This window comes from Convolutriloba macropyga, chromosome 15 (genome assembly GCF_964194025.1).
Source record: "Convolutriloba macropyga chromosome 15, txConMacr16.3, whole genome shotgun sequence".
NCBI lineage: Eukaryota > Metazoa > Xenacoelomorpha > Acoela > Convolutidae > Convolutriloba > Convolutriloba macropyga.
In genome coordinates, this window is record NC_134482.1 from 35,904,928 (window position 1) to 35,927,893 (window position 22,966).

Consider the following 22,966-nt stretch of genomic DNA (forward strand, 5'->3'; position numbering starts at 1 on the left):
AAAATCTTCAAACTTGCACTGAAAAAAATTTGCAGAAATTCAAATGAACGCCACAAAATTATTTATTAGTAACAGAAAATTAGGACCCTCTACAGTGCACAAAACCCTCTAGCAATTAAACCTAAAAAAACAAAATAACAGAAAAATTAGACATAAATCTGCCAGAATCGGGCAAGCATTTCTACACTCAACATAACCGACCAGCGTCGGGAGAATTGCTCTCGAGCTGTTGGATTCGTAAGTAGCTAGCAACGGTTTAGTGAGGCTAGCTTTAGCTTAAATGAAGAGGCGTGAAGCTAGCGCAACAGGGGGGGGGGGTGATATGCACGGGGCTGATGGGGGTAACAGTGAGGGGAGGTGGCAACGGTGGGAGGGCGGTTGTTGGACCTCTAAGAACCGCCCTTCACACCAAAAGTATGTCTCCAAAACAGTTTCTGTGGATCGCATACTTGGAGACTAGTGAGCTGAAAAGCTCTAGGAGCACTTTAGACTTTCATAAACACTGTGATATCAATTTTAGAGGCTCACATATTATTACAGCTTCTATTAAAAATTTTCTTTTAAAAATTTTCTATTAAAATTATTTTCTCAAAATTAATTATATTAAAAATTTTCTAAGCGAAAAACTGGGCCAATTGGATGCAAAAACGGCTAAAATGGTTACCTACATGAGGCATGCTGTCAAAAAACACTTTTCAAAGTCGAAAAGCCATTCACTGATCCAAGCGCAAGATCAAAAACTTCCCTAGCTCAAAGCAAATTAGTTCACGGGGCACTTACTCTTTCGCTTTTAGGTCAAAACGCCGTCTGAACAAATAGTAGTACCGGTTTAAAAAAACCTGAAGAAAACCATTATTCATCTTCGAGTCGTTGAAAAACCAAGAGCAACGCAATATGGCTCCATTCAGCCTACAGCTATAATTAAACACGTGAAACCTACCCGAATCTGCGAGATCAGATATTCGTTCACATCCCACGCAATATCCCTTGCATGCTTGTACATTATAACTCCTCTATTGTTCACGAACATCCTACTGGCCAAACAGGGTATTGCACTTTGAATCGGGTGAATCAACAGCTTCTGACAGTATTGACATTTATACATAGTCGAAGCACTGTACTGCGAATCGACGTAATCGCTTCTGGCGTCGAAAAGTTGTTCAATCTTCTTGGCGAATAACTTACTTTTGATTTTGTCCTTTTTATCTTTCAGAGCTTCCAGTTGATTATGGTTAAATTTATTACACAACGTCGTCAATAGCCGGTCTTGTATACAGTTCATGTTACAAGGAGTCGCAACAATATCTTCCAAATTTTCAGCGCAATAATCGATGCATTCTTGGACTAAAGAGTCCATTTTAAGGAAATCAGACGATATTAGAATTGAGACAGCGTTGTTGGGCTCTAACTTCGGCGTCGTCTTAGGTCCATCTCGCTTGACATATCGCATTAGCCAGTCAAATATCTGCACGTCACAATGAACAGATATGTCCACGTCCTCACATCTAAATGGACGCAAATATCACGAAGTGTATATCAGACTATCGTTTTTTTCCGACTGATCAAGTTATTACGAAATGACGTGGAATCTTGTGGACCAAGTACAAGCAAACATAACCGACTAACGTCGGGCGAATTGCTCTCAAACGACCAGCGAGCGGTTGGCTTCGTCAGTACCTAGCCACTGTTTAGTGAGGTTAGCTTTACATTGATGGAAGGGGCGTAAGGTTAGGGTAATAGACGATGACCTCACGCCACATAACAGCCGCTGAAGTGCGGCATCAACAAAAGAGTTGAGAGAGAGAGTGCGATATAAAACGTGAAGGAGAATGAGAAGGAAAGAAACGCCATCCAACAGACACACACACACACACACACACACACACACACACACACACAGAGAGAGAGAGAGAGAGAGAAAACTTGGAATTATTTCTATGATAAGATTTAACACTACAACTTCTAGCCTTGTTAGTAACTAAATCATATAGCAAAAAACTGAAAGTGCAAAATTCAGGATAAAAGTTTCCTCATATCGCAGTGAAGAAAATCTTCAAAAACATTTTTCGACTCTGGATTTTTGTCATGTAACCCATCTGCAAGACTCAAAAAGCTTCGTTGGCCAGCAATGATCGTTAAACTCAGGAAAGGCCAAAATATTCAAAATTTTAAAAACAACAAATTTTAAAATTTCAAAGTTCGCGATATTGATATCTTCAGAACAACAATCCATTGTCTCAAGAGACTAACCAGCATCCCTATTCACAGTTTCGCTGGTCCATAAAGATCAATACGCTTTGAACATGATAATAAAATTTCAAAAAATTTTTTAAATGAATTTTATCAAAAAATTGCTAAAATTCGAGTCATTAACATAACGATAACCATTCCATTAACTCTGGAAACTAAGCGGCAGCTTATTATCAACCCTCGAAGGAGGTCCCTGGTGCACGAAAAAATGAAAAAGAAAAAAAAACATGAAGAAATTGCATGATTTTTAAAAAATTGCTTAAATTCGTGATATCAATATCTTGAAAAAAACATTGCATATGAAAACTATGCAGTAACCTATTACCAAAGCCTAGAGGAGGTTTCTTGCCTCCTCTAGGCTTTGTGCCAAAAAATTTTCAAAAAATGCTAAAACTAGTGATGTTAAAAATTTTAAAAACACTCCATTGCATCTAGAAACTATATAGTTTTTTTATTATCAAACACTAGAGGAGGTTCCTTGACTGTTGAGGCTAGATAAACCTATAAAATGACAAAAGCTTTCAAAATACTTAAAAAATTATTACGCAAGTTTTATAAAAAAATTCGATAACATTTGTGATATTAAAAAGTTGAAAACTATTCTTTGGCCAAAAAATTTTTCAGTAACGGATCATTAAAGCCTATAGGAGATTTCCTGCTTCCTGGAGCTGGAGAAACTTCGATAATGACAATAAATTTTGAAAATTTTTTTTAAAAAAATCAAGTTTTAGCAAACAACCGCTAAAATTCGTTATGTTAAAACGTTGAAAACCATTCCATTATCATTAGAAACTATGCAGCAATCTATTGTCAAACCCTTAAGCAGGTTTTCTGAATCCTGAGGCTGAAAAACCTTAAATAATGACAACAAATGTTCAATAAAATATTAAAAAATGCTATTTTGTCAAAAAAAATGCTAAAATTCATGTTAAAATTTTGAAAAAAATTTCATTACATCTAGAAACTATGCAGTAACCTATTAACAAACCCTAGAGGAGACTCCTCGGCTCTTGAGGCTGCATTGACCGAAAAAACGACAAATTTTCAAAAACCTTGGAAAAATTTGCAAGTTTTGTCAGAAAAAATGCAAAAATTCGCAATGTTGAAACCATTCTTTTAACACAAGAAACTATGCAGTAACCTATTATCAAACCCTAGAGCCGGTTCCTTGACATCCTGTGGGGGAGGGTCTTCAACCTCTAAAAAGATCGGTGGTTCGTCAGTATCCACGGGGGGGGGGGGGGTGAACCACCCTTCACACCATAAGTATAAGTCTCCAAAACAGTTTGAGCTGAAACAGAGCTGAAAGGCTCTAAGAGCACTTAATGCCCGCTGGGCGCTACCGGTTCATCCCGTTTTTGAGGACGAAAAGTCAAAAGCGTCAGACGAAAAATCGGTCAAGCAAAAAATCGCACAAAAAAAGACCAACAGGACTAATATAATTGCTACAAACTTCGTTTGAGAGCAATTAACAATGACTGAGTATTGAGAAAAAAAGTAGTATACGGTTCCTGATTTAAAATCGCATGTGATACCATGTCCAATCTCATTTGGTTTCATTATCTCGAGCACTGTATTTGGCTTCGGTTAGTTTAATCTTTAATTTAGATTAAAAATACGCAGTTACAATTATTGGGGACAACCGCGTCAAGTTACAGATGTTCACCAAACAGCATAACACAAAAAGCTGTTGCCTCAAGTTGTTGCCCAATATCTCTAATAGGAAGATCTCTCCACAGTTCCATTTATATAGAAATTCTCAGAAATTGAAGTGGAAATCACAGGTTCGTTTCTTTTTTCATTGAATCTAAGATTTCAACATAATCTACGCAAAAATGAATTTGAACATCTATTTGAGTTTTTAAATTCCAGATATCGGCAGTGTCATTTTCCAAAACGCCAGAATTCGCTTTATATAGTGCCCGACTTCAAACTTGCAAGATCACGTATCAAGGCAGGTTGCGTGAATCATCGCGACTCACTTAAAAATTCTGGCTTACACCTCAAACCCTAAACGCGGTTTTCGAAGAGTGCCAGATTTTCTCAGTGTCCGGTAAACTAAACTTGGTGGTTACAAACTATTTGGAAGCTCAAAGCTCTTAGCAACTCAAGGACTAGTATGATTCATATTCAAGTGGCCCAGTTTGGAGGCAACGTTACCTTTCACAGTTGTTCAGTTACTCCAGTTCAATTGCACCAACCTGTTAGTCTCCAGCGATAAATACTCTGCAAAGTATTTCATCTCTTTCACTAGCAGACCCCTTGGACAGTGAAAGTCCTGCTTTATACTCTTGGCCTCATCACACACGTGGATCACCATATTAGCATGGGCTCCAACTATTCCTCCCCCTCCTACGCCCCCGTTTCCCACATTTGCACCCGCCGATGAAGCTCCCCCAGCGTTGGGTCTCACTTTAGCCGCACCCTGCTTGTGCTTGTCTAGCTAAAAACAAAACAGTTCTAATGTTTTATTTTAAAAAAGGCATTCTTTTTTCTGAATCAAGTAAACTCATTAAGTTTTTTTTGTTTAAACAAGTAAATTGAAAATATAACCCAGGGGTTAAATATTACAAGTTTAAAATTATATAAACAAAATTAGTACAATGTTAAAAATCAAAATTAGTGGTTCCGTTTTTTAAAGGTAAAAATAACTTTTGAAGCCACCAACGTTCCTTTCCAACGGTACAAGTTTGAATTGTTGGAGCAGATGCTGTTTTAACATGCGTTTAAACTTTGAGCGTGATCTGATAGTCCGGACTCCACGCGGAAGTTTATTCTATTTTTGGATGCTTCTTTTTTGTAATGATCGACTGCTCGACCTTAAGAGAATTAGCTGTTCAGTTCTGTTGTTTTTTCTTACTCAGACATTACCACTTAGAAAAAAACTCTCAGTGCCGTCTGATTTCAATAATGAAATATCATTCCTAAGTTTTGAAATACTCATCTGGCTTATTAAAGGTTCTGCAGGCAAAATGTCAGATTTGACTAAGAGATCTGCAGATCTCTCAAACTTTTTTCTCATATAGCAAATTTTAATTCCCCAATTGATTTGTCGATTAATTCGCTGCATTGCAGAGAAATTCAAGTTCTGAAAAAAAAGAGCACTGAATGTTAAATGAGAAAGGACTAGGGATTTGAATAGCATCAATCGTGCTTTCAGAGGTAACTGATAACGTAAAAGGTATATGGATCTAATCGCTGTGGCCATATTTGATAGGACTTTGTTGAGTTGTACATGAAAATTTAATTTAGAATCAGTTATTATACCCAAGTATCTGCAGTGACACTGTGGTTTAATTTCTTATCCCCGATAAACTATTGGACCAAAATTTTCATTTTCCTTCGAGACGCAAAGAAGTTCAGTTTTACCGGTATTCATGATTAATTTGTTTTGCTTTAGATAATTATCTGTTTTCTCTAGTATTTCAGAAACTTATTTTTCCAGTTCCCTGACACTGTTTCTGCTAAAATGGAAACTTGTGTCATCAGCAAATTGAATTATGTGGAAGTTTCCTTGTACTTTTTCACGAAAATCATTAATGTAGAGAAGAAAAACTGGTGGCCCTAAAACCGTTCCTTGTGGATCACCATGATTTGTTTCCAACCACTCTGAGTAAACATCATTTATCTTAACAAACTGCTGTTTTTAAGAAATGAAGCAAATAATTCAACTGCACTTTCTGAAAAACCGTAAGCTTCAATTTTTTTGAGAAAAATTTCGTGCGATATTGAATTAAATGCTTTAGCTAGATCAATAAAAACAGCAACTGAAGTTTTTAAGTTATCATATTTTTCTTGTAATGCTTCGTTTAAGTGTAAAACAGCATCAGTAGAAGACTTATGTTTTTGAAATCCAAACTGTGTACCGTTCAAATTTTTTTTCTTTTTGTATAAATTCGTTAACCTGATTGAGAAGTATACGCTCAAAGAGTTTTGCAAACATTGGAGCAATTGAGATAGGCCTATAGTTCTCGCAAATTTTTACGTCCCCTTTTTTGTAGACCGGACTAATGAAAGCAAGTTTTAAATTTTCCGGGAAAATATTTTGAATAATGCATGTGTTAAAAACAAACTGCAAATGGGTTCCGATTGGAAGCTTTGCTGCCTTGATTGCCCAAGCATTAAAAACGCCTGGACCCGGAGACTTATTGTTGTCGAGTGAATCGATGGCATCATATAGTTCTTTTAGTGTAACTGTTCTGAAGCAAAACTTTTCCCTAACTTCTACGCGAGAAATATTTGGAGCGCTCACATTGTCCATAGTATAAGCCTAGTTTTTGAAAACTTCTATTTAGACAATTTGCAATATCAAGTTCATTTTCTACTTCTGTTTCACCATCAACTAGTTTGTCTATAACGAGACACTCCCTTTCTTTGCCAATTCTTTTTTTGATGAAACTCCATTGTTCTTTACTTGTTGGTAATTCTTTGAAAAATTGTTTGCAGAGCTCGTTTTGGGCTGTTTTTAAACGCCTATTAACCAAATTTCTCTGATATTTGAAAATAGTATGCGCTTGCTCCGATGGGTTCTTTTTCCAGATATTAAAAAGTGTATGTTTTTGGTGATTTCTTCTCTCAGCGCTTTTGTCAGCCAAGTTTCTCCAGCAATTTTTCTTTCTTGCTGAATGCTTTTTATAAGTGGGGAGTGGAATTCTAGAGTAGTACTGAAAACGTTTAAGAAAAAATTGTACATGCTATTTCCATCTTCACATTGATATAAGTTACTCCAGTCCTGATTTGAAAGATCAAGACTAAATTTATTTGCATCGAACTTTCTTTTATTTCTACTGATAAAACTTTGATTTCTGTTTTTAGGTTCAACAAGAAAATTGGTAAGAAAATTGGAGTGTATAAAACAATCAAGTGATCCGTTTCAACTGATGGCGAAAAAAACTGAACATCTTGAATTTGGTTTTTGCTGGAAAACCCATGATCGATTAGTGTTACGCCTTGGCTGGTGGCTCGTGTTGGTTTTTCTGTGTTTGACAAGGTAAGGCCGGAATTCCTCGCAAATTCTTCCAATAAAATGGATTCTCTTTTGTTGAAATAATTGAGATTATAATCGCCAAAAAGCAAAACTTCGTCAGTGATTGAGTACGCCGAGGAAGTCTCTGCGAGATGGCAACACCCCCACCCTTGTTTACTCCTGTCTTTGATGACCTTGATTTTGAATAAAATTTGTGTTTCGGACTCAAAAAATTCTTTGGATAAATATCTGTTTCATTCAACCAAGTTTCAGTTAGGATCACTATTGTGTTTTTTGAGTCAAATTTGTCAAAAAGTCAGTGAAAAAGTCAAATTTGTTTTTTAAACTGCGTGCATTGAAAAGACAAATGTTTAGATTTTTGCAATCTTTTGTAACTGTGTCTATCAGCATGTCCGATTCACGAATGTGAGAATAGGGACCCGGATTTAGATGAATATCACCGCTTAAGAGCAAGCGCATGAAGTGTAAAAGAACTATTTTGCAAATACTCAAAAATCGAAAAAAGCGGAACCTAATTTTCACATTATTATAATCAAAATTTTGGTTGTGTGACATAACCGAATATATAAATTTTTCATTTGAAATGCTAAGTAAAAAAGCAAAAACTATTAGTTTGGAAATGCTAATTTTTGCTGACAAAAAAACATTAAGTCACACAACCAAAGGATTGAATAAAACCGCTGAATTTGTCGCAGTGCAATGTTGTTTTGTGACACAGTAATATTATGCTGTTGATAATAGCTCCGAATACTCTTTGACAATTTTTTGTACTCCAGCCAAATTTAAGTGAACACCATCATTAGATATTTCGGATGTTGTAATGTTGCATTTCAAAACCTCTACTTTTGTCCATTTAAATGTTCCGTTTAACTCCAAAGCAATATTTCCTAGTTGCTTATTGAACTCTTCAATTTCAATATTCGATTCACGCCCATAATGGCCATTTTTAACTTGTGGAATTTAAGAAAGTAGAACTCTGTGAGGTTTCAACTTTTTGATTGCTTTTGTAACAGTTTCACATAATTGAGATGCTGCGGCCACCCCCGAAACACCCTTATCTATACTATTATGAACCGTATGAAAAATGAATGATTGGCATTTTGCTCCTGACGAATACTGCTCGACTGTTTGTCCCAAATTAATAATTGTTGCAGAGGGATAAGAATGAATCCCAGTATCATAAGAAATATCAGATTGTCGTATTTTTTGTATGTGCTGTCTGAAATTATAAGATGTTTAGTGTTTCTGTTAATAAATTTTGGAAAAAACTTTGGTTCCGACAGCTCCAAAAAATTTGTTGAATTTTGAATATTGTGACCCATTAAGTTTTCCAATAGCGAACTATTCTGACCCCGTAAATACCCGACTTCCGATTGGAATTTATCAATCATTCGGCACTGGTACGCATTTGCGTTATCTTTCAATTCTATCTGCTGCTTTCGTTTTTCAATGACAAGGTTTTGTTCTGAGATCGTTTGAGCTTGTTTGTCGATTAATTGTTTCTGTTCTTGTACGATTTCCTTTTTTTGCTTTAACTGTTTTCGCATGTCCTCAATGGTGTTTGTGAGTCTTGAAAGTTCATTGCTCAATTCAGTTTTAGTCTGCTGAGGCATTTTTAATCAAAACTTTGGTTGGATTTCGATTTACGCAGCAAATTGCATTTACCAACTGTTCTGCTCTTTGACTTTTTTTCATTTCTGAATCATTTCTGAATCAACAAAGTATGACCAAAAATAGTTTTTAAAAACTTGAAACAAAAACTGAGATATGGAATTCATGCGAACGATATTTTCACGAACTTAAATACTTTATATTGAATGATCACATTCAGTAATAAAAAATACAATATCAACAATATAGCCGAAAAAAGAACAACTCACTTCACGATAACGGATAAAATGAGGATCAAATTAACTTGATATTCCAGCATTACAATTACTCGGCAAAGGCCTAGAACGTAAAACAAAGGAGCAAAATCAGTAATTCGGCAGCAATTGTCATTAAAAATTTATCGTAGTTATCGGAAAATTGCTTCTCCGTTTTCCGTTTTGTTATTAAAACTGATTCAATGTCAAGAACAGGCGAAAAGTTCACAGCGCCACTCATAACCATTTTATTAGAACAAATCAAGAAAGAAGCATAAAACAATACAAACATGTCGGTTTTGCGAATCACGAGATGACGGCTTCGATCCATCATTATCTGCATTCCCATTTGCCCCTATTGTTCCACCACTACTTCCTGATGAACCTGAAGCTCCAGTTCGAGAACTCGGAATCGATATAAAGGTCTCTTGACGCTCATCACCGGCATTGTCTAATTTGAGATCCGTCGATACTCGAAACTCATGGTTCAGTTCGTTAAATCGTGTCTCACATTCTGTTGGTGTCGTTCCGGGAACCAAAACAGAGATTAGTTGCCAATCTTTATGCGGCAGGCTTTGAAACTCTCGACTTTGGAGTAGGGTGGTTAGAAAGAAATCAAGCGAAAAATTGTCTGATTTACTCATTTTGTAATCATTATTACCTGAAGATCAATTTAATCTCTAGCTCGGCTGTTGGTTTATAAGGTCTTATCTCTGTTCTGCGGCACGTGAGTTACCTTTAGCCGCAAATCAGTGGTCAAAACTTCAAATGCGTTTCTGGTTATAGAACAATATCATTAATCTTTTCCAAAAAAAATTATTGAATTGAACATGTAAGTTGAGTTCCAATTGCCTCATTTAAATAAAAAAATAATTGGGAGCATATCATAATTAGGTAAGAAAGCTGTTATCTATACTTTACCACATAAGTGATATCTTATTTGCGCAATTTTACCCACTGCAATTTAATTCTAACTGACACTAGCACAAAGCACCCTTTTATGTGAATTCGAAAGCTATCGCGTTGCAAATAATTTAGCCACGATGAACATCACTATTTTACAAATTGGGATTGAAATAGTTGAACCAAATAATAACTACAGCTTAAAACACAGTTAGGAGAGCAAATACGCCGTAAACTAGCGCACAGGGATAAGCAATGAGCAATTGCTGTCCTTCCATAGCCAAAGCTGCCACAAACAGTTTACTTGACGCAAAACTTGCCCATCCAACACTGGCTATGCTCAATATTAACCCCAAAGACCCTTTCAGTGATATGAACACAGCGAATGTTGACAGTCCGACCAGCGGCAGAAGGCAGTATCCCAATACACTGACAACTCCAAGAAAACCACATCCATGCATTGACATTAGATTTAGTAATGTGTACATTCCCAGACTACCCAAAACGCCGATTCCGTAGATGTAGTTAAAATGAATTTTGCCAGCCAGAAGCAACGCAGTTCCGAACGCCAGAGCGAAAACAAGCGGTCCCGCCAAATCGTTATCTTGACACACTGTAGGGTCCGCACTTTTAGTAGGGTGAAGAACTGTTAAAGTTTTCTGTTGTATGTGGTTGAAATTGATTCCCAACTCTTCCAATAGAGGCGGTTCATCTTCGTCGTAATTGTTTGGCGAAAATGCAGATTGAGATAAAACGGTCTTTCTCCCTGTTGAGTTGGCGCTCGACGGACTAACTGCCATTTGACCATACAATGAATTTGGATCTTCAGTAGGCTGATAATACTGATTGCTATAGTAGGATTCGGGACTCATGTAACCACTCACAACATTTTTGTTTCCGTCGGCATATTGATGTTCGGAGTCAAAATAGTTGTAGCTGTTGGCAGCTTCAATGGAGTATCCTCCATAGTGCTCGGATCCTTGATCATCATGAACATCAGATGGGCGAAATTGTGTATCCCCGAGAGCATTAGTATTCCACTCATACCCTCCCCATGAATCATAATTCTGTGCCATTGTTCTGAAAGAGTTTCATCAATTATATCTGTACTTCAAGTGATGGTTTGTATGAGTTGTTTGTGCATAGCACAAAGTTCCAATGAATTACGGTGAAAAAAACGGTTGGAAATTTTTAACCTGTCAGGATACAAGGGAAACGAAATCGTCTCAATTTAAAATAGTCACAAAATTATATCTTCGCTTAAAACAAGCTTGCCAGCCCTTAAGCCATCCGTCGATTAAAAAAATCGAAATCTAACGTGGTATAAAAGTTTGCAAGCAAAGGATTACAAAAAGTCAATTAAATGAAACTCCCCTTAAAGGGTAGTCGGTCAACCCGAGGGAGGCAAGTCAATTCCTATATAAATTTATAAATTCTGACAGTAGTTAACGTCGAATCTGCAACAAGTTCACATTATATAGAACAGCAAGTAGAAAATTGATAGCTACTTTCGAGATTTCTGAAGGGGTTGATTGAATCAAAGAAAAGCACCATAGGCGAGAAGCACTTTGCTCCTATAGTAGCAATATACCCTCCTCAAAAACGGTTGCATTCAATGCGTCGAGGGCCTCTCGTCACCTGAGCATGCTAGATCCGCTGATGCATATGATTGAGCTTCGCAATAGAGCGAAGCCTATCTTGGTCCTTATGTATGCAAGGATGTCAGCGTAGGAGTCCCCTTCACCTCGCTCAGCGATGCGCTTCAAGACTTTAAGAGAACGTGCTCCTCCAGTGCAGAAAAACAGACGCAAAGAAGAAGGAATAGTCAATAAAAAAGTATATTGATTTAAAAAAAACCTTTTCGATCACTGCGTTCATGGTCAGGTTTAACAACCGAATAAAATTATTTACAAAGAATATAAACTTGTCTCTGACTCTATCTGTTGAATTCTACGGAATGAGTGAACGTAACAACGAATTTTTGAAATTATTTACAAATAAAAACACTTTTACAACACTTTGTTTACATTAATAACACCAAAATTAATTCAATCTTCATTCCGGAGTTTTTAAAAAACCCGGGTAAATTGTATTCAATTCATTAAAAAGAGTTTTTACTTTCAATTCTATCTGTTGTTTTCCTTTACTTGTTGAGGTTGGCAAAATTTTGAATTAATTCAAATTTTTTGGATTTGAACTAATACTTCAATGTCAATTCCCGCCCCCAGTACTCGTCACGCGTATTTAGTTGCCGTTTCAGCTTTTTGATGTAGGTCGCTTCTATAGTCATTAGTTTTTCAACCCCGCGACATGCATCTAGAATCTCCCAAAATGCGCTCTACCACAACATTCAACGAAGTGTTGACCCACAAAGGAATCTTTGTTGATTCTCCCAAAATTCTAGTGGTGACATGTGGGCTGGTTCGGCCAACATAGATGGAACTGCATCAATTACATTTAACTTTATATACCACGTGCAATTTCAGATTTTTATCCAAAGATGATTTCAGGGTGGGCAAGCAAGTTCTTAATTTTCTCGTTGTGAAAATCATTTGAACTTGTTTAAGCCATTTGAAGTCTATTTTTAAACTTTGAGTGATGTTTCGTCTGTATTGAACAGAAAACATCGGTTTAAGCTCATTTTTGTTGAAACTTTTATTTTGTTTGAGATGTTCATTTTTTGAGGGTTTTGCTGCAATCTTTTAGGTCATATTGTTGTTTTGCTGTAACTTTGTTGTTCATTTTTTGCGGGGTTTGCCAACTCAACACCTCTGATTTGTTGTTCAAATTTTAGTTTCTCAATTTGCTCGTGATATTTGTAGGCTTCTTCATTTGACTGGGACACTTTTTGCCTGAGGGTTATATACCTTCTCACAAAATCATTGAGATTCTCCTTATAAAATCACGCTTTAACCCCTACATAATCGCATGCTTCGTAGACTAAATTAGCCAGGTAATCGCAAATGTCGATTTGTAAGGTTTTCCGCCTGTTTCTTCCCTGTTTCCGCCTGTTTTAAGGCGTTGTAACTTTGATGGAAATTTCGTGCCTATAGACTCGACAATTCGGATGGATGATGAGACCCCGTTCGCTAACCGGCAGGGATAAAAAGTCTCTGTGCTTGTTGCTGTGTTTAGGATGAGTAACCATGGATGGGATTAGCCCGTAGCTCTTTATTTTCCTTGTCCTAGTGGTTAAAGTCTGAGCTTGACGTAGTTCTTGTTATGACCGTCAACTTTGTTTGCAAAGATATTTCTCAAATTTTGTGGCGAGACCTTTGCATGCTCACTGAATTCTGCCAGCTGTATTTTTTCTTGACAGAAATGTATGACACTGATTCAGTTGAGTCAATGACATGGCCGAGGACTTTATGCACGTCTATTGGAAAAACCTGGTCCTTTTCGGAAACTTTAATGGCTCCCTCTGTGTGCTCTTTTGTGAGGAGGTGGCACTTGATAACCTTGCTCCCATAGTTTTGTGCTATTGCGCGTTAATTATCGTGGAGACGTTTCAGGGATTCGATTGAGCCTGCTTTATTTCAATCATCTGTATGCCACTTTCTGAAAAAAAGCTAGAGTGATGAGTTTGCCTGATGACCAGCAGCGTCGCCACTCCATACATTTCCACAACTAATTGGTCGCCGTGAGTTGTGCATGCTTCAGATTTTAGGGTTAGAATATTAGTGTATAGTTTTTATGGTTTTTTGTATGAAGTCGTGAGGAAGGTGTACAAACGACGTGCACAAATTTTGTATATCTCTGAGGGCAAGCTGGCAATTGAGGATGCTAAATGCGTTTTTCGAGCCAATCAACAAGATATCTCCTACGTTTTCATCCTCAAATGCGCTTAGGCAGTGAAAGGAGTAATCAACACCACATTTTTGGCCGAGGCATAACTCTTTAATCCAATTAAGTTGGGCGAGATCTTGCTTCGCACATTTCTGATGTTCCATCTCAAGAGTTTTCGTATTATTTTATTAATACCTATAGGTAGTCAAGTATATGAATGGAATTTCCCGAGAAATTGAAACAATTATTATCATTATTTGTTGATAGCTTATTGGTTTATCATTGGAATTGTTTAAATGTTTATTAAGTAAACAAGCCTCATCATCACAAAAACAGATTGTTGAGTTACAGTTAAGTTGTTAATTTGAATGTATTAAAACTACTTACTTTTATATCTTTAAGTTGCGCCGAGAGAGAGAGAAAAAAACTTGAAGATTGTCGACCCAGCTCCGATTGTTTCATCCGCTTGGAAATCCTGAAAACTTAGAAAAACTGAGCATGCAAAAAGGACAATACATCTAGTTAAAACAACTTGATTAATTACTACCAAAAAATAATCATTTGTATAGGTTAGTTGGTGACAGAAAGGAAAGACAATCTCACCTCTCTCGAAGCGAAGAAGACGACAGCTGAGACACAAAGGCCTCGTGACCCAACTTCCAGCCGAAATCCTGAAAAAGAAAATCGCCGGCAGTATCTGGTTTTTCGAGTCAGCAAGACAAGCAACTTATTCCTAAGACAGTGCCAAGCCAGAAGTTCAGTCATCAGGGTCTTGTAAGTTAACGCATTGATTTATTCTGCAGTGAATTAATAAGATGTCTGAAATCTTGTTCGATGAACGCTCAATCAAATGAAAGTGTTGACAACCATTGAAATTCATTTCAAAATCTTGATATCATTGTTAAAATGGAGCGCTAAATTGCATATTTGTTGAATTACTCTCTCATCTTTGATTGAAACCATTCCAATTAAATGAAAGAGAACTTACAAAAATAATAATAACAATACCAAAAAAAACGAAATTCATGGCTCAACCAAACATTACACTTAGATCATTTGCAGGCACAGAAAATGATAATTTTCGTGAGTTTGAGCGCTTACTCAGAAGCATTATAGGAGTAGCAGCAATTGCAAATAATCAAAGGGCAAACTTTTTACAACTACACCTTAAGGATGCAGCATTAAGTTATTTTCGAACTTTGCCAGAGGCAACAAGGGCAGATTTTGAGCTTAGTCTTACTTCCTTGAGAAATCATTTCAATAATCCTCAGTTAGTAGAGCTACACATAATAAAGTTAGAAAGCATTCGATTGATCCCAAAATAGACACTCCGGAGAATTTTCTAGTAACATTGCAAAATATGGCACAGAAAGCTTACCCTGACCCCACACCAGAAGTCATACCACCAGCTGACCCAGCTCTAGACGCGGACAATGAACGTAATCGTATAGAAGCAGCGGAAGCTCGCAATGAGGAAGCATTAAGACTTGCTCAACAAGAGAGGAATCATCAAATAAAACGATTTTTTAAAAAATGCATGCCAAGCTGGCTTCGAGCAAAACTGCTTGAGCAACCGGATACAGCAAAAGTTGATGACTTGTGCTTGCTCGCACGCAGGCAACTGACAATTCACAACTTATGTAAAATTGATGATTTTGGAGAAAATGCTTTCAACGAAGTGTCCGCCACTGTTTCGGATAATTTGGTTAATGCACTGACAAAAATTAACCAATCCCAGGAGAATATGGAGAGTAGAATTAATGAATTATTAAATAAAGTTGACAGTCAATTGAGTCCGCAAAATGCAGATCTTAATAGCGGAAACTCTTTCAGAGGAAGAGGTGGTCGATATATTTACAGAGGTTTTAGAGGAGGTCAAGGTTTTAGAGGATTTCGAGGACGAGGTAAAGGTAACTACCAAAACTACAACCCTTATTCTGCTCAGAATTACGCGTTAACTCAATATACGCCAGTAGCACAAGATCCTACCAACGCTACGCCAGATCAAGCTCAAAGCACTTATTTAGCTAACAACACAAATGTTCAAGTCTTCCAACCTCAAAATCACATTCCAGTAACTCAATACGCCCAAATAACATGCCACTTCTGCGGTTATCCAAATGACTTAGCCTCACAGTGCACTTTGAACAAGAATAGACGCAGAGGTGGTGGTAAGTTCCCGTTCAATCGAGCAGGAAAAAACTAGTTGAGCCACAAGTTCCAATAAAGTCCAATTATCATCCTAATCTTAGTTTACAAAAATTAGAAGATAAAGATATAGAAATTGTCTCATCAAGTTCGAATGACTCCGAATCAGACGTTGAAACGGATATTTGCGCTATTATTCCCTTAGACGGAGAAATCTTGAATTATATTAAACTGAATTTTGGCAAAAACTTCAAAAGAAGAGCCTTAATAGACACAGGTTCATGCGCTAATGCAATTCCCAAAAACTTACTAACTGAATTTGAAAACAGTCAGATAAAAGTTGAATTTGAAATTCCTGATTACAAAGTAGTAAAATTAGCTTCAGGCTCACCAGTTCAAATTAGTCAGCAAGCTAAAATAGAGTTCATGTTGGGCAATTTCAAGTTCACAGATTCATTTCTAGTTCTCCCCAAGATGAATAACATTATTTTGGGAAAACAATTCTTCAAAAAACATTCTATTGACATCAGCCCGTCAAATAATCTTCTTAAATTACCAGAAATGACTTATCATTTAAATGAGATAAAACCAAAAAATTCTCCTAGAAAAATTTTGAAAAAACTGAAAAAGTTCCCAATTTTTCTCAATAAAAAACATACTTTGAAACCTTCATCCCAAACAGTTTTAGAAGGACATCTCCCCAAAAGCGCCAAAAACTTAGAAAACTGTAGCGGAGTAGTTATTCCGAATCAAACTTTGAGGACAGTACTGATATCGCCCTAACCTCATCTTTAAGTACAAGTGATGAAAATGGAAAGATTTTCATTTCAGCTATTAACCTAACTGATCATCCAATTACAATTCCTTATAACACAATAAAAGCAAACTTTTAAATTCTAAACACTGCACAAGCTGAAAAACTCATAAATATCGATCCACAGCTCATTGCTCTCGCAAAAATGAGAAACCACGAAAATCTTGAAGCCGAAATTAATCAGTTGGTGCAGACCAAAATTATTGGAGGCTCAAAAACTCGCCCCAAACCAGAGTATGATAAACTATGGTTTCCTACCCCAGAGACATGTTCAGACCCGGAAAATTTATCACCGCTAGAGCGCGAAATCTATGATCAAATTTCACATTTCAAATCATTAGAAAAAGTTGATCCCAAAATTGATCCGAGTCAAACACAGAAATTTTTAGAAAAATTTAATTGGGAAAATTCTGTCCTTGAACCTAACGAGCGTAAACAAGTAGAAGAATTGCTTTTGGAATTTTCTGACATTTTTGCCAAACACCGTTTCGATGTTGGTTTTAATACTGAGCTAAAGGTCAAGCTCACACCAGAACACGAACTTCCTGTTTACGTACAAAGTCCAATAACTCCCATACATCTGAGAGATGAGCTTCTTGTTGAATTAGCCTTGATGCACTATTATAACTTGATCACAACACTCCCAAATTCCAAATACAGTAGTCCAGAGTTTGCACAACGCAAAGAATCAGGCAAACTAAGAATTTTGATTGACCTTAGGCGCATAAACCACCTACTCAGAAACGACTACATGAATAGTAATTTTCCAATATCAAACATGAGCGATGCCTCTAATCATTTTGCTGGTAAAACATTGATTAACAAATTCGATTGCTCTCAAGCCTATCATTGTGTACAAATGGCGGATGAAAAGTCAATACAACTTTTGGCATTTAATTTTGCATCACGAACTTACGCCTATAAATGCCTTGCTCAAGGACTAAGTAAATCAGTCACAGGTTTTAGCTCATTTATAAGACATTACTTAGATCCCTGCCTAGCAGCAAATATTTGTACACAATATATGGATGATATTGGTAGTGCAGTGAAAAATTTTGATGAACTCATTCCCAATTTGAGAAAAATTTTTGAATGCATTAGAAAATCTGGACTAAAATTGTCCCCCAACAAATGCGAAATTGGAACACAAAAAATAAAATTTTTGGGAAAATATATAACCCCAGCAGGAGTTTCAACTGAGAACTCGAAAATTGAAAAATTTCTGAAGAACTTCAAGATGCCCCAAACCGTGAAACAGGTGAAAAGATTGGTTGGTTTTTTTGCAATTCTCGAGAGATTTCATTCCAAACCTTGCTCAAAAATTGATGCCGTTCTATGAGTTGCTGAAGAAAAATGTTCACCATGTAATAACTGAAAAGCATGAAGAAAACTTAAAAATTTTAAAAAGTGACCTGATCAAAGCAACGAATTTGACGCTTCGATTGGCAAAACCAGGTCTACAGTACGTTCTTTTATGCGATGCAAGTTATTATGGTACAGGATTTGTCCTCATGATAGAATATTACGTCAAAACACCTAACAAAAAAGATAGGAAAACTTACGCTCCAGTTGCTTTTGGCTCACGATTATTCAGTTTGTCGCAACTGAAGTTTTCAACGTATTACAAAGAGTTCTTAGGCTTGTATTTTGCTCTAGATCACTTTTCCCACTTCATTTGGGGAACTGAAAAACCTGTTATTGTACTAACAGATAATAAAAGCCTGACACAATTTTTTCAAGCCAAGACAATTCCTCAGTCCCTATGGAATTGCCTTGACCGACTGCTCTCGTACAATTTAGTAATTGCTCACATACCAGGCAGAGCAAACTATGCTGCTGATTTTCTATCACGAGTTCAAAATGATCTGTCAACAACTATTGAGCTAAAACTAACAGATAGAATTCCAGTGCGTGAGATAGAAGTTCAAACTATTGCAAAAACACCGGATGCATCACTAAGTTCAATTGACAGCATTCATAGAATGTTTGATCAACAAACAACAAACAAAAATGACATTTTGATTCATCAGCTGAGAGAAAAAGGCATTAGTGATGATCTTCTAGAACAAATAAAACATCAAACTAAAGTAACACAGGATGTTGATGAAGTTCAAGGCTACAATAAATTCTTAGCCAGAACACAAATAAATGCAGTTTTGATGCCTGATCCGAATGATTACCTGAGTGATCTTGTAGAGCGAAATGAGCCTTTAGATCTCAAGACAGAACAGGAAAAAGATGAAGTTCTTAAAATAGTTGTAAAATGGAAAAAGGAGGATAATGTAGAAGACTTAACTTATGCTTCAAATGAGTTGAAAAAATACGGAAAACAGTTTCGCAGGCTAGTGCTGAGAGATAGCGTACTCTATAGACAATTCTTTGATCACACAGGCAGAGTACAGTACTACCAATACTGCTTACCCAAACATTTATGGAAGGAAGTAATTTACAGACTCCATAACTCTAGATTAGCAGGACATGTAGGAAATATCAAAACAGCTGAAGAGTTTCGAAATGTTTCTATTTTCCGAACTTCACGAAATATTTAATATCTGTTATAAAAAACTGCCTAACATGCCTTCAAACAAAATCAATTTTGAACAGTTCACTCAAACCACTTTTACAACCCATTTCATCACTTCAGTCTTTTCCAGGAGACATGATGCAAATTGACCTTGTAGGGCCATTCAAATCGCCTGTCTTTAAATACGTATTAACCGGCATAGATGTGTTTTCAAAGTACTTATTTGCAAAACCATTAACAAGTGTAAACGCACAAAAAGTTGCTACTGAATTAGCGGCAATTTTCTTCTCACAAAGTTACATACCTCACACAATCCTTTCAGATTTAGGCTCAAATTTTGTCTCAGACCTAATGCATGAACTATGCACATTACTCGAAATAAAACTAAAGCACGCCACTCTTAAACATCCACAAACTGTAGGAGTTGTTGAAAGATCTCACTCAGCATTAAAAAGAATTCTCAAACTTAACACCAATGAGCAATGGTCAAACTGGCATCTTTACGTACCTCTTGCAACTTACATTCATAACACTAGCTATTATTCATCCATAGGATGCACACCAACATCAATATTTTACGGTCGAGAACCTATTAAGCCACTTGATATACGTTTTAATAGAAAAAATAGTCAGAAATTTGATCCAAAATCAGATTTCGCAACAGAACTACAAGATGCAATGCAGGTAAAATTTGCAGAGAACAAAGAGAAAATCATTGAAGCTTATCATAAGTATAGAAAAAACTATGACGCAAAAGCAAATGCAGACCCACTCGAAACTCAGATTTTTTGTCTTTTGTTAAACCCTAAACTAACTCACCAAACAAGTTTTGGATTCAAATCAATGCAGGTTTGTCTTCCACTGTATAAAGTAGAAAAAGTCCTCACTAACTCAAATTATTTAGTAAGGAAAGTTGGTACGAACTATACACAATGTGTTCACAGAATTAGACTGCGAAAGTATGAGCCATTGGAGCCGCCAGTAGATTTAGAAAATTTGCACCCAAATAATTTCACGCCAGATCCCTTTCTTAGCAAGTACAGACAGGAACCAGAATTATTCGACAGCGAAATTCCCAAAATGCTTAGTCATACGTTTGCTGATGAAGCCACCGCCGACAAAACACAACCGACGAATAAAGATGCAGTGAATATCTCTTACAGATACCCGTTGATAAGAGCTGCACCACCATTTGCAGCCCAACCAGTGCCCGAAAGACCGGATGTAGTTCTACCACACGTAATACAGGAACGAATGGAGGAACCAGAGTTCCCTTTCAACGAGTTTCCGATCCTAGATGACGGTGTAATAGAAGAGCAAGCACACCAAGAACAGTTAATTGTGGATTTACCACAAAATGAGCAGCCGGACAACAAACAGGAAAATACACCGGAAAACGCAGATTTATCCAATCAATTAGAAGTCCAAGGCAGAAGCAGTATGAATACAAGCTCACCCGTTTCTGCAAACAGGCAGCAGTCACAGAAAACAGTTCGGTTCAGTCCAGGTACACAAATTCCAAAACCGAGAACAAACGTGAAAGCAAAAGAACGACAGTTTCTAACAACTATTGATGGCAAAGTTTTAGTTCCAATATCCGCCTATACAACAAAACCAGAAGTCAAGAAGCAAAAAATTGTTGAATCATACAGGAAAAACATGGAGCAAGCAATATTCCACCCAAAAGCAGGACCTTCACGAGCAACAAAATTGGATTTAAAAAGAAGTGAAGAGCAGCGAGCACAAGGACTTCAAACATCAAAGAAAACTGATAAAACCAAGTAAAGCAGCAAAGTGCTCAGCAGCAGACAACACCAATAACAAAAGAAGTCAAATAAACGCAATTGAAAAACCGAAATTGAGAATTTACTTTAGCCAATCAGATATTGAGAAATCATCATATTCGGTAGTGAAAACAATCTCCTCAAAATCAAAACTAACTGAGTCCGGAAAAAATAATTGACATTGGAAACTTAACCGAGGGAGCAGTGGTTGCCATATTTGATGCACACAGGAATCTGTTTATGTACAATCTAGTGCATGAAAACTCATCAAAAGCTCTGAACTTAATTGTCTTGAGGAATAGTCTTGAAACTCTGAAGTCAATTGTACTTAAAAATTTGTTCAAAAGCTAGCATTCTCAAAGTTTGATTGGTCATCACCAACCTGCTTACCTTGGCCAATAATTCAAAGAACTATTTCCAGTGTTTTCTCCAATAGTAATATCGAAATATGCTTTTTTGTTTAAAAAAAATCAAAAAAATCTGTACAAAAAAAACACCGCATCTGCTTCGAAATGCGATGCCATCTCTTTGGACAAAGTTTGCTAACCTGAAAGTGATTAGAAAAAAAGTTATGAAAATTTTTTAAAATCCACCATGTATTAAGATAGGCAATAAACAAAAAAATGGGGACCGCTCAGAGATTATGAAATTTAGTTCAAAAAACGACCCGCCGTGTGAAATGTTAGGCCCAGCTGAGTCCCATATCAATTTTTGCTAACCTGACATCTATTAGTTGTTGAGATACACAAAAGTTTGTGTTCACCCCATGTATTAAGATTAGGTATAGACATGTAAATTGGGACCGCTCTTATACTATTATCAACAGAAGAAAAATAGTATTGCCAATCAATTCAGTTCGCCAATAGCTTTCTATAGAGGTATTACTCGAACCTAATAACCGCGACATTTTACCAAAAAAAAATTAGTAATTTATTTGTTTAAGCAACTTACCGGTCCCTCCTTTGTTATCTTCTCTGCTACCTTCAACAGTAATAGCAGATGTCATTACTTTCCAAACATCCTCTCTTCTCTTCTTCGGAATCTTGAATCCAACAGATAGAAGAGAGGCACAAACGCTATGTATATTTACCGTTATAACACAATGAAGCCATCCGTAGGGCAAATAAACTGTATCCCCAACACACTGTCTACAATAGAGTATCTTATCGCCATATTTTTGTAGACAACCAGTAAAGTCATTTTTTCGAGTGTAGCATCTTTCTAGTACACCACACATTTTTGAAGGAGGAAAGAAAAACCAATGTTTCTCCCCCGAACCATAGAGAGTTATGAGGCAGTCGATTGCCTCCATATAGTCGCTGTGCCAGCGAGTAAAATTTGGTTTATCTACAGTTAACAGATATCCCTTCGAGAGATCAGACACCGCCGAATTCTTTGGTGAATCAAACTCGACAAAATCAGTCCTCTCTAATTCGTCTTTTGGAAAAACACCGAAGTAAACGTTTTCTCCACAGTTAGTCACCCTTGTTTCCGTGATATTGAATCGGTTTTTCAAGTTTCTTATTTGAAGCAACTGATCCACACAATGCTAAATAGATACCGAAATTTTAAAAGGAATTTTTAAATTAGTATTTGGATGATGATGATTTGAGTGAGTGAAACTTACTTTATCATTTTTATTAGTGTACCGCACAGACTTCACACCTTTCAGAATGCTTGGAGTAGTCCGTTCTATATCAGTTTCTGCTTCCAACTCTGTGACATAACTAACATACTCCTCAGCAAGAGCACAAATATTTAACAAATCATCTCTCCCAGAAACATTACCGTTACGAAGCGATCTTTTCATGTTTTGATCTGAAAAAAAAAACGTTTTTATTATTTTTGATTGAGCGTCCATCAGTTAAACAAAAAAAAAACAAAAACAGTAAGAGTTCAATTAAA

At 36.6% G+C, this 22,966-nt stretch overlaps 2 protein-coding genes and 1 pseudogene across 2 annotated transcripts in view; 1 reads left to right on the forward strand and 2 right to left on the reverse strand.

Moving 5' to 3' along the window:
- Positions 1–9,845, reverse strand: part of LOC142354169 (SANT and BTB domain regulator of class switch recombination-like) — a 45,814-nt gene extending 35,969 nt beyond the window's left edge. The window contains exons 1-3 of the mRNA XM_075406431.1: positions 9,393–9,845; positions 4,452–4,693; positions 941–1,505 (exon numbers count right to left, since the gene is read on the reverse strand). Coding sequence (XP_075262546.1) covers positions 941–1,505; positions 4,452–4,693; positions 9,393–9,746 — 1,161 coding nt within the window. The 5' untranslated portion in view covers positions 9,747–9,845. The remainder of the gene's footprint in view (positions 1–940; positions 1,506–4,451; positions 4,694–9,392) is intronic.
- Positions 1–22,966, forward strand: part of LOC142353881 (multidrug resistance-associated protein 1-like) — a 653,144-nt gene that overhangs the window by 237,681 nt on the left and 392,497 nt on the right.
- LOC142354778 (protein YIPF5 pseudogene) lies at positions 9,905–11,117 on the reverse strand (annotated as a pseudogene).